General features: G+C 43.4%; 1 protein-coding gene across 1 annotated transcript in view; it reads left to right on the forward strand.

The window, feature by feature from the left end:
• The window catches only part of SLC24A3 (solute carrier family 24 member 3), a 525043-nt gene that overhangs the window by 481198 nt on the left and 31604 nt on the right, over positions 1-12241 (forward strand). The window contains exons 10-12 of the mRNA XM_081033618.1: positions 4122-4255; positions 6160-6320; positions 7084-7354. Of these exons, the coding sequence (XP_080889744.1) occupies positions 4122-4255; positions 6160-6320; positions 7084-7354 (566 nt within the window). The remainder of the gene's footprint in view (positions 1-4121; positions 4256-6159; positions 6321-7083; positions 7355-12241) is intronic.

The following is a 12241-nucleotide window of genomic DNA, read 5'->3' on the forward strand; positions in this document are numbered from 1 at the left end:
CTGCTCGCTGCGCCATTTGTCGTGCAGGGTCTCTGCTCCCGCTCCCCGCCCAAGAACGCAGGACACGGTAAGGCCAAACAGGAACACCCACGGAGCCATAGATAGGGGAATCAAACCAATATATTCTCGCTGGCGGCTGGGCTGGAGACACAGAAAGCAGGATCTACATAATCTGCCCAACAGCAGTCCGCGCTTGCCAGCCACCATCTTCTTGCTAGCCCCCATTCCTATTCCTGCTAGCGTAGCCACAGCCGTTATATTAGTGGCCAATGGCCTACGGGTTACAGCTGACAGCCAACTAGCCACAGCTGCTGGCATCTGATCACAGTTGATGGCCATTTACTACCCGAGCCAGCACCTTTCTATGTGAGGCCGAGAGCCTGGAAACTGTTTTTTGGGGTTTTGTCCCCACACACGGCTTCCTTCAGTGCTTTTTATTTGGTTATTTCGCCTTTTTTGTGACTTTCTGAGGCTCTAAGTTTGAGTTCCCAAAGAGTCAAGGGTCCTTTTCTTCCCATTTAAAAAGGTGGATTAGTCAATAATTCCGAAGAACTGACTGAGTTTCTGCTATGTATGCCCAGCATTGATCTTGGGTTTTGAATCTAAATTTAGATGAAAGCATGTCCCATACTGAATTGAGTAGGGGCTTTACAGAATAAGGAGGTCTTCAAAACCAGAGCTAGTCTAAAGGAAAGGTGGGTTGAGGGATTTTGCGAGTATGTTTCCTGTGATCACTGCACCCCTCTACGAGCCATCGTAAAGCCCACGAGTTACTGGCAGGCATGTGAACGTTAAGATAACACAGTGAACAATTTCTCTCCTCTCCTCCAAATCATACCCAGTGTGAGAGCTAATGAGGGATGTTTCTGCTGATGCCTCAGCTTTACCAACCTTCCAGCTGTTCAAACCAGCAGGATACAAATAAAACAGGGAATGGCAGCTACTGTGCTCGTGGAATTTTCTATATAAATTCCGGTCCTAAGTTCTAAATTGAAATCTCTGCTCTTTAGCCATCCCCGTCTGCAATCAAAGGCTTTAATCATTGGGTTTTACAAAATCTGATTTATAAAATTGCATGCTTCATAATAAAATAGCTTCAGGGTGCAAGCACAAAATTTAAAACATTCAATTAAAAATATAAAACAGAGCAGCAGCAGTTACAAACAGCATACATTACAATCATCAGCTGCCTCCTGGGTAGATGACTTTAAAATGACTTTAAACATTCTGTTTGAAGGTCAAAAAGCAATTTCAGTGTGGCCAGAAACCTTAAAGGAGCATGAGGCACACCTGGCATTGGTGAGGACTGATTTCTGTACATCTGGGTCGCTTCTTCGGGATTTGGTCCCCAGATGAGGTAGTGTGATCTGGGGGTTAATATCAAGTGCTTCACACGAGGCCCTGGCTGCACATCCCACCCTGCCACTTACTGGCAGTGGGACCATGGCCAAATTACTCAGTCGTTTTGAATCTTAGTTTCCTCTTCTACAAAACAGGGTTAATGATACGTCCTACCTCAAAGATTTTTTGTCTGTTTTTTTTGTTTTGTTTTGTTTTGTTTTTTGTAAGAGTAGAATGTGACAGCATCGTTATTAACCAATATCTGGTTTCAAGAAAGTTCTCATAATCATACCATACATAGTATTATTATCTTGTTATCCAAATCCAAATAAAGGTATAACACACAGTTGTATGCAATGTCAGAGGGTAGTAGATAGGGGGAGGGAGGTTATCACTGTGTGAGGGATGTAAATGATAAATGTTTAACTAGTGCATTGTTTTGTACACCTGAAACTAATTAAAACAATAAAAAGAAAAAAACAATACACCATGTGGGATCCCAGACTGGATCCTGGAACAGAAAAGGGATGTCAGTGGGAAAACTGTTGAAATTCAAATAAAGACTGTAGCTTATTTAAAACAACAACAACAAAAAACAAACACACACACAGTTGTACTTTAAAAGCAAACCCTCATGCAAGTCAGTATTCCTATGGGGAGAGTAGATTCTGAGTCCAACAGGATAGCAACACTACCCCTCTTTCATAGTTCTATTAATAAGGCAAGACATTCTTGTTGAGTCTAGAAAGTGGGGAGACTTTTCATTAAAAGGAATGTTGAATATATACAAAAGTCAGCAGAATAGTGGGCTAAATCCTACATGCTCATTACCAGCCCTCACCACTATCAACCCACGATTGTTCCGTTCACACCCCTATCCATTCCCCTCCCTCCATATAATTTGAAGCCCCAAACATCATGCCAATTCATCTATGAAAATCTCAGTATATGTCTCTGAAAGGAATCATTTTCAACATAACCAGATCATTGTTTCTCACACATAAAATGAATGCTAATTCTTCAGTATAATTGAATGTAGAATCAATGTTCAAATTTTTAAGGGTTTCACAAATGTCATTTTTTACAGTTTTATTTTAGTCTCATGAATGTTATAAATATTCTTAAAATCAGAATCCAAATAAATTCCACTCATTGCAATTGGTTTTGCCCTCTTTCAAATCTCTTTTAATCTATAAATTCCCCGTGTTTTTTTTTTTTCTTTCAATTTATTCTTCAACAAAGTTGGATTGTTTGCTTCACCGAATTTCCCACAGTTCAGGAATTGTTGACTACATCCCATGGTGTAGTGTGGCCTCGGTTTCCTATATGTCAGCCACTGATCCAATTCAGGTTAGACTGTGTCCCAAGTGGTGGTGAACTCTGCCATCAACAGGCACATGCATGTCTCCTGTCTCTCTGTTTGTGAGGTTGGCGTCCACTGATGCTCAAAACCTGACTCCATTACTTATTTAGAGTTAAAAAATAGTGAAAATAGTTCTAATTCTGTTTCCTTCCTCTTATAAGCCCTGAGCATCCCCAGGATTGGCCTACCTGCTTCCCTTTCACAGTTACCATCATTACTTTTGACTAGTTTTCTGTTCTCCCTAATGCAATGTAGGAAGAACTGCATGCTCCCAAAGACTACAGGAAGTGCTTGTGGAAGAGAAGTCCAGTCCAAGTCACAGAGGTCCCCTCTATCTGTACTGAAATGGCTGTCGTGTCCCATAGGACTACGCACCCAGAGCGGCACTGACTGAAGAACAGGCATAGGATACAGTGGGGAGAGACTCCTGAGAGCCTCTTGTCTATAGCACAAAGGGAATGAGGAAGAGAAACTTAGGTGGTGAAACACAGCCTGAGTGGCCTGCCAGCTGGCAATTAAAAGTTGCTAGGCTTGGCTACTGTTCCAATGGGAGACCAGAGATCAAGCTTGTGGGACACCTCAGCGGGGTGTCCCAGGGCCAGGAAGTCACTGAGCCTTCAGGTCTTTGAGTGCAGGCAAAGCAGCAGTGGCCTACAATGCCCCGGAAACTGCCAGCTCTCTTTGCCCTTGCATTTTCCAGGATCCCTCTATGGGAGTATTCTAATACTAAAGATGAAAGTACCATAATGTTTCCCTGCCAAAAACATCCTAGAACTTGTGCAAGCTTCTTCTCTCCAACACACTTGTAAGAAGCACCGCTGTACAGTGTTTTTACTCAATCATTCTGGAGAATCATAGCTCAGAGTTTTATCACAAAACCAAGAACCCATTGGACCTGGAGGTGTAACATAACAGTAAGAGACTCAAAGGTTTCCAACCTCTGACCTCAGGAAACCAAAGATGGACAGAGACCCAGACTGCCAGCCATGCTGCACCAGGTAACAGCATGAGTGAGACCCCTTCTCCTTCCCCCGTCAAGCACGTCCCTGACAGCAGAAGCCCTGGAGATGGCAGACCTTGCCCATCCCACTGAGTCTTACCACTGCCCTTCCATGCACAGACCCCGATCAGGGAACTCGTCCCGGAGGTGGCGCCACCGACACTGACGAGGATCTGAAGAAAGCAGTGTGTCACTATTTACGTGATGATGGTTTCATTTTCACACACCATAGATCTTTAAATTAGAAAATAGGACAGTTTCTATATTCTGAGGGGAAATAGAATGACAAAATTACAATAATAACTTGAGGCGTGGGATTCCCCCACAAACAGAGAACTGCAGGGACCTTCGGTGGGCGTTGGGGAAGGGAGGAACAGCACATGCTGATGGGCTCTCTCCATTCGTTCCTTTGCTCAGATACAACACTTGCATACATCAGTGCTTTGAAAGGAAGACAAAAGGTGCTGGAAACATGGTCAACGGCTTGGCCAACAATGCTGAAATTGATGACAGCAGCAACTGTGACGCAACTGTGGTGCTACTGAAGAAAGGTAACGAGGAGAGCCTGTGTCCAGGAAGGGAGTGCTGAGAGGCTAGCCCGGCTGCCCTCGCTCACGGCCACCCATGGGGCTCCGCAGCTGGCCTGGAGCGGACGCTGCCTCTTTAAGGGAGACAAGGTTACAGTCCTCACTCCCTCACTTTGGCTACACCAGGAGGCACTCTCATACCTCGTGATGAGCCAACTCAGAGAGCCCTATGCGAGTTCTTGGGTAAAACATTTGCTGGGAGTGTTACAGGAAAATTAGGACAGGATAGTAAAGGAGAGAAGACCATGGGTTTTGAGTTATTGATTGTGTCACATTTTGGCTGTGTGACCATGAAGCAATTACTTAACTGCTATGAGCCTCAATTTTCTCTTCTGCAAAATGGGGATAATTTTTATAATGACTAAAGGAGATAAAGTATGTAAAATACTTCATTAATGATAGTTGTTATTACTATATTATTATATCCAAATTCTCTTCCAAGCCACATTACCTCAGTTTCCAAGCTATTAAATGATACAGAAAAGTATCTTTTCTTTAGTCAAAGTAATTTTTATATTCAGTAGATTCTTATTAAACAGTTCATATACTAAGAGAACTAATGTAGCGCTCTCTAATAAATAATATTTTTTCCTAGAGGAACACAAAAATTATCATTTACTTTTGCCTAGAATGTGTTTCATTTTTCATTTAATTTTGTTAACTTTCGTCTTGAAATGTATGGGCTTATTTCTTCTTGGTCCCATATAGTTGCTTTGCAGGAAAAACAAAAAAGAAATTATAAAGTCTATAGGTTATTTTCAAATAATGTCTGACTTTAAAATCTGTGGGTAATTATTAGAATTTGAAAATCAATTATTTGGTATACTTTTCTAATTATATGCATGTGTAACAAAGACATAAGAGTTTTCAGTGCCATCCCACATAAGGATTTCATTTAGTTTCTCTACTGGGTAGTTTATAACCATAAAAGGAATACTCTTAGGGAAGCAAATAGAGCTACCTAATATTAGCCAATGTTTCCAGAGATCATTTCACGGTTTAGTGGCTTGGAAAACAGGAGTGAGCACTAAGAGGGCCTGTGGCCAGGTATCTATGAGCTGTGTTCTCATGTTGCACATTCATAGAGAGGGTATTGGACTTTGGTGAAACTTTCTGTTCAGGCCTGCCTGCAAATCGTTACACAAGATTGCCCTACGCCCCCTCTGGATCTTGTGCCTTTGTAGTGTGGCCAGCTCACCGACCCACCCTTTTGTCATCCTGCTCATAGGTGGGGCTGCAACAATGTGTACTTTTCCCCACTATGTCCTCCACATGACACTAAAGTCAATTCTGCAGCTTTTAACTGCTCAATATGAGCATTGTTGACATTTCAAGGGCATAAAAGGTTACAAAAGATTATTGGGGTCTTTCTATGCCCCAGATCTGAGTGGTGGGAAAAGAATCTTTTGAAGACAAGAAGGAATTCTCTTACATTATCACTCATTGTTTCCATGTCAGTGAATGACGATTACATTTTTTCAAGTCATTTCAAAAGACATATTGATGAGTCCAACAGAAAGCAGATTTTTTACTCTTCCCCAAATTTTGCTCATTATGACCCTCCCTGGATGGATGGATGGATGGATGGATGGATGGATGGATGGATGGATGGATGGATGAGAGGATGGATGGATGAATTAATGGATGAATGGATGGGTGGGGTGAGTGGATGGATGGATAAATGAGGAGATAGGAGGAAGTATGGAAGAATGGAAAGGAGGGAGAGAGGGAAGGAGGGAGGGAGGGAGGGAGGAATGAAGAAGGAAAGGAGGGAAGAAGAGAAAGGAAGGATAGGAAGACTGAATGAATATCTCTTTCCTGCTCTTAGTCTCAATGTTATTTTTATTTTTTGTTTTTAATTCCCCTAGCCAATTTCCACCGCAAAGCGTCAGTGATCATGGTAGATGAGCTGCTGTCGGCCTACCCACACCAGCTTTCTTTCTCTGAGGCTGGCCTTCGAATCATGATCACCAGCCACTTTCCCCCCAAGACCCGACTCTCCATGGCCAGTCGCATGTTGATCAATGAGGTATCTGGGAAAGCACAGTCCATCTGCCACTGGACAGGGGCGGGAAACTTTGGGAATGGGAGGAAGTTTCCTGGTCTGAAAGCAGAAGCCTATAACCCAGCATTTGACACAGTACCAGCAGCTATTTCCCCCATCATCGCTCACTGGGCCAGCTGTGCTTCCAGATCCTTGCTCTTCCCTCCTCGTGTTGGGAGACATGGTCCCACTTAGAGAAACTCTCCTGTCCCCTTCTACCTACCTTTTTAATTTCATCTTCCATGTGAATAAAGCCCTCCGATGTGAACTTGCACAGTAGTTGCTAAATCAAGGTTATCTTACTTTAAAGTCATGCTGAGTCTCTGACCTGAATTTCCCAGTGTAATCCTTTCTCTGGAGTGGCAGCCTTGTTGATACACTAGTCCAAACACATTTGTGTGGCTTTCTCACATATAAGCACCAAGGGATTCCTACAATCTTGAGAAGAACGGTAACACCACAGTGCACAGAGAACGCTGATAGAAAAGAAATGTGCATCTGTGACTTAGGAATTTTCCTCTGAAGGGATTTGCAAGTGCCAGTAGGCCTTAAAATGTGAATCCTTTCTCCCAGAAGGAGGTTGTCCAAGTTGGTTATTACTTGGAGGAATTCCTTAAGACTTGACAGCAGAGTCTCTGGGAAGGATCTCCTTGTCAGCTGCCTGAGAAAGACCCTAACGGGTGGTGGTCTGGGTATAAGGATTTACAGTCCCTCTGACTGTGGTAAGAATGTGCCTTTCTCTTTCCAGAGACAAAGACTGATAAATAGCAGGGCTTATGCCAATGGAGAATCTGAGGTGGCCATCAAAATCCCAATTAAACACACCGTGGAGAATGGGACAGGGCCCAGCAGTGCCCCAGACAGGGGCGTGAACGGGACTCGGAGGGATGATATTGTTGCCGAAGTTGGCAACGAGACAGAAAATGAGAATGAGGACAATGAGAACAACGAGAATGACGAGGAGGAAGAGGAGGATGAGGATGATGATGAAGGACCGTACACACCATTCGACCCCCCCTGTAAGAGGTCCTATGTCTGGGCTGGGGTTGGGAGCTATTTTGAGGTCACTGAGTAGATGTCCTTGACTTTGATGATCTTTCTGGCATTCAGTTGAAAGAAATAGTATTTCTGTATGAACATAGAAATATTTATATTAACATCTACATGGGCAAGACCGTAGAGGGTACAGAAATGACCAAGATGGCAACACATGTTCATTGGTTAAAGTGTGGGCTCTTTGACCAAATATATAATTTTATGGAGGAAATTCAGCTGCTCTGCAGGACCTTTTGGTGCTAAGGAGGAAATGCACCCGAGCCGTGTCAGCAAGGTTGCTTGGTGTTCGTAGGAATAGGTTCTTCACTCATCGTCCCCTTACAGTTGGCCATGTGCTGTCCCACCAAGGCCAGCTCTGGGTAACATGTGCAGTTTTCTCAGTTGACCTTTGTTTTTCTTTTCACTTCCTGCTCCTCATCCCCATTCAGGCCCCTGCTCTCCCAGAACCTGTGGTTTGCAAGGTGGGCACCAAACGAGATGTGGACCTGTGCAAAAAGCCTTCTGGCCCCAGCCAAATATCACACAGTAGGGCAGCCAAGGGAATCTCCATGGTACTTCGAAGGGGATGAGCAAGGCTTGTAAGAGCTCTCAGGACCTCAGCCACCAGGGTGGTGTCCTTCTCTCCTGACTGCTACGTCCAACAAACACTTGTCATTTCCAGCGACCTCATCCCCCACCCCAACCCATTAGTGGAGCAGGTAGACCATACTGAAAGAATTCTGCCTCTTTGCTAGAACTTCCAGAAGTTTCTGGCTGTTTCAAGAAAGAGTGCACAGGTTTAATTCACATTCACTGTCAAGTGTGAGGCTTAATTAATATATGCAACTTCTCCAGAAAGTATGAATTTATAGGAGGACTGTAAATTCTGAGGAAGGATTGCTTGGTACCCTTGAAAAGCCATCTAATGGTGGGACATGGGTGCAGAGTGTCAGGATCATGTTTCATTTTCTGATGCAAGGTCTTTCTGTGCTCCTTTATGTGACCAGGAAATAGCTAGTAAAACTCAGACCAGAACTGCTCCTGGATTTTATCAGAGCTCCTGCAATCTCCACCTGGTCAAGTGCTTACCAAAGCTAACTAAAAACCATCACCCAGATTTCTATACCCCAAAGTCCCGAACTGCCCAGCCAGAGTTAAATCTCTTCTTAGTAGGTAATCTTGGTAGAAAAAAGTATACCAGCTCTTTATCCATTTTGCCACTTGTCGCTGTGTTTCTTGGCAACCTTCTGCCCTATCATCCAGGACAAAAACATTTTAAGGATTAAATGACCAGACACTCCATTCCTCCCTTGTAAACTCTTGTCTGCATTTTCTATTTCTGCACAACAGATTGTCCAGATTTAGTGGCTTGAAACAACACCTGTTGAAGAGCTCCCAGTTCTGTAGGTCAGAAGTCTGGCACGGCCTGGCTGGGTTTTCAGAGGCTAACAGGCCATAACGGAGGTGTGGGCAGAGCAGTAGTTCTTCCCCGAAGCCCCGGGAGAACCATCCCTGAGCACATTCAGGTTGCTATAGAGGTCGGTTTCTTGTGGTGTTATGGCTGAACCCTGTTTCCTTGCTGTCTGTGACCAAAGGTTGCTCGCTGCTCCTAGAGGCCATCCCCATTTCTTGTCTCTTGGCCCCGCCATCTTCAAACCAGCAACGGTGTGTCAGGTCCTTGTCACACGTCTAATCTCCCTGGCTGCCCCTTCTGCTTGTGAGGATTCCTGGGACAGATCATTACCTGCCCATATGAAGGTCAGCTCTGCCGTAGAGCATAGCACAGTCACAGGACTGAAACCTCTCCCTCCTCACAGGTTCTGAGAATTGGGGCACAGAATCTTGGGACTCATGTCTAGAATTCTGCTTCCCCCAGCCTTTGTTTCAGAGTCCACCACTGGCAGCCCATTACCAAGCTCCAGAAATGTGCTGTATTGGCCTCCCAGAAACCCAGAAGCCCCAAGTGCACCCCTCCAGCAGACAACTAAAGGCACATGTGTGAGAAAGACACATTGTCTGGCTCCCACACATGACCTCATCACTTATTGAGACAAAAGGGCCTCTTTCAGGTCTTTTGTTCCATATTTCACCTGAAGGAGATAAATGCCAGGCCTGACTGTGAGCTTTCAAAGTATCTCCTCATCTCTGAGTTAGGGTGCAGATGAGGCGGCGCCAGGGCTCCCAGCCACATCGTCTTATCTCCTAATATTTTACGAGACCTGGCTGTCTATAGGTGTGGGCTGAGGAACCCCACCTCAGGCCCCCTGCATCTTTCAGAAGCACAGGCCCAAGAGAAGTAGTACTCTGCTCCGTTCTGCCACCACCTATTGGGTCTCTGCATCATCCCACGTAGCGTTTCCAGGCAGGAATTCCCACCATTCTCAGGAAATTTTTTTGCTTTCCCGTTCCTGAATCCCGAGACATAAACTGTTTTTGGTTCTTCATGATGAATCGTTTCCACAAAGTGACTGCCGATACTACCAACCACCTGAGTTCAAGGAGCCAATTTTCCCGATTTCCCAAGTAACTTTTCTTGGAATTCGGGAATGGGAAAGCGAAAAAAAAATCCTGAAAACAGGCAGGAATTCCCACCTGGAAACCCTACTCCCAGGGCCCTGAGCTGTTGAGACAGGAAACAGAATCCCAACTTCCTCCACGCCCGCCCTTCTCACCTGAGCTTCCTTGATAAAATGCAGGTTTTGATTCAGGAGGTCCGTCCAGGAAGGCCAGAAGATTCTGCGTTTCTTACAAGCCCACAAGGTGACACCAATTCTGCTGGTCCGTGGGCCAGACCTGGGATGGCGAGGGGCTGGAAACCTGCAGTCACACCAGCAATCTTAACGGTTTTTCTGCAACTTAGGGGATCCTAAGTCAGAACAAGTTCCCACCTCTGAAATGGAGAATGGGCTTGTCCAATTATGACCCTCTAGTCTCCTCCACCAGTTGCTGAGAAACCCCATTCCCGGACTCAGGAACTTCCCCATGGGGGACTGAATGTCCAGTCAAGCCCTCCCCTGGGCAGGCCTCCTAGGAGAGGGGAGCAGGCCAGAGGGTGCCTCAGGCCAGCAGAGGGCACTCAAGGAGCAGAGGACTCAGTCACTTGAGCCCTGGGTTGGGTCCCTCTCACGCTAAATTCCTTTGGCCTGAAAAAGGTCTGTCTACTCTATGAGGACGCTTTTTTCCCTCTCGTGGTAATCTTGCAGGGGCCTGGTCTCTGTGTTTCTGTCATCCAGCTACAGGGCTTTCTTCTCTCTAGGATTTGACTATAATGGGTATAATTAACAGCTAAGTAATTATGTGGGAGTATGTAAATATAAGAATATATATGATATGTGTATATATGTGTATGCATGAACATAGGTGTATGTGCATATATATGTGTGCACATGTATGATTGGTATAATGTGTACATATAATGTTTGTATATGTATTGTATACATTATTTTGTATATAAATATACATATATTTAAACATACTTATACATTATTTATATATATTTAATACACTGTATATTATATAATATGCACACATATATTAACATACCTGTGTTTATATGTGCACATTATATATTTCTGAGTTATATAATATACACCTATGCATAGTGTATATATGTATACATATATATAAATTGTACATATATTCTTATTTCTTGTGTGAAGTGTTACTGTTGACTGACAAAGAAAAACATTTACATGTGTATGTAAATAAACACGCTTTCATAGAAAAAAGACTAAAAATAAATACACCAAAATATAAATATGTTTATCCTAGATGGAATTATTTTTTTTCTCTATCTTTTCCATTTTTAAACAATGTGCTTTTTTGTTGCTATATAATTAGAACAAGTTTATATATTTAACTCTAGGTCTAAAATACTGAGCAGTCACTTTTTCTCTATCCAATAGAATCAAGCTTCCTAGAATGCTTAATAAGGACTGTAACTTGGGAACAAGTCCTTTGCTTTTTAGAGCTGGTCATACTCAAAGGGACACTCTAGTGCTCAGAGTCCCTGGCTCACATCCCCTGTCTCAGCTCCCATTTGCTGGATGACTTTCGAGAAATCACATAATTGCCGATACATCAGGTTCACGTGCAGGGAGTTTTGCTTTCTTATCGTGCTGCTCTGTCCCCATCACCTGAGACAGTGCCAGGCACAGAAAGCGTTGTGGGCATTCAGTGAATATGTTAAATTAATGAATCAGTCTATCTCCAGGAGGGCTCTGTTTAAACCGTATGACAATGGAACAAAAGATAGAAAAATGTCCAGACATACTGTTGACTCAAAGAGGAAAGAAGACAATTTTCACTCCTTTATTCAGAAATGGAAACTTAGACTAGCTAAAATGTAAACGATCCTTATCTGACTACTCCTGCTCCTCAAAATCAGTGAAAAAGCACATTTTGCATCACTTGGTTTGTTCAAGGAGTTATATTTGTTATGTTACATTTAAAGATATATTCCAGATGATACTCATTGAATTTCTACTTTGTTTGTGGATGTTACAATGGAACTATAACTCAAAGAAAGCATCTATATAATTTTTAATGACAATGAAGAGTGTTTTCAAGATACAATGTTCTCTCAGTGCAAAGTCAGAAGTTTTTCAGCTGAGACAAAAAACTCGAAACTCTTTGGTGCTAACTTACACTGCTTGCAAGTTTACCTAATTAGTGTTTTCTGAGCTCTTGCAGAATCATAAGTCCTGACTTTTTTCCCTTCTTTTTTATTTTCTGAAGAATGATAAATGGCCGAATTGGAGTCATTTATCTTCTCAGTCATGAGTTTCTTTGTAATTTTGATTGAGTGTGTATCTTAAACCAAACAAATCTCTCTCTCTCTCTCTTCCTGTGGGGACATCTGGAAGACTGGA

This window comes from Rhinolophus hipposideros, assembly GCF_964194185.1.
Source record: "Rhinolophus hipposideros genome assembly, chromosome: 22".
NCBI classification, from domain to species: domain Eukaryota; kingdom Metazoa; phylum Chordata; class Mammalia; order Chiroptera; family Rhinolophidae; genus Rhinolophus; species Rhinolophus hipposideros.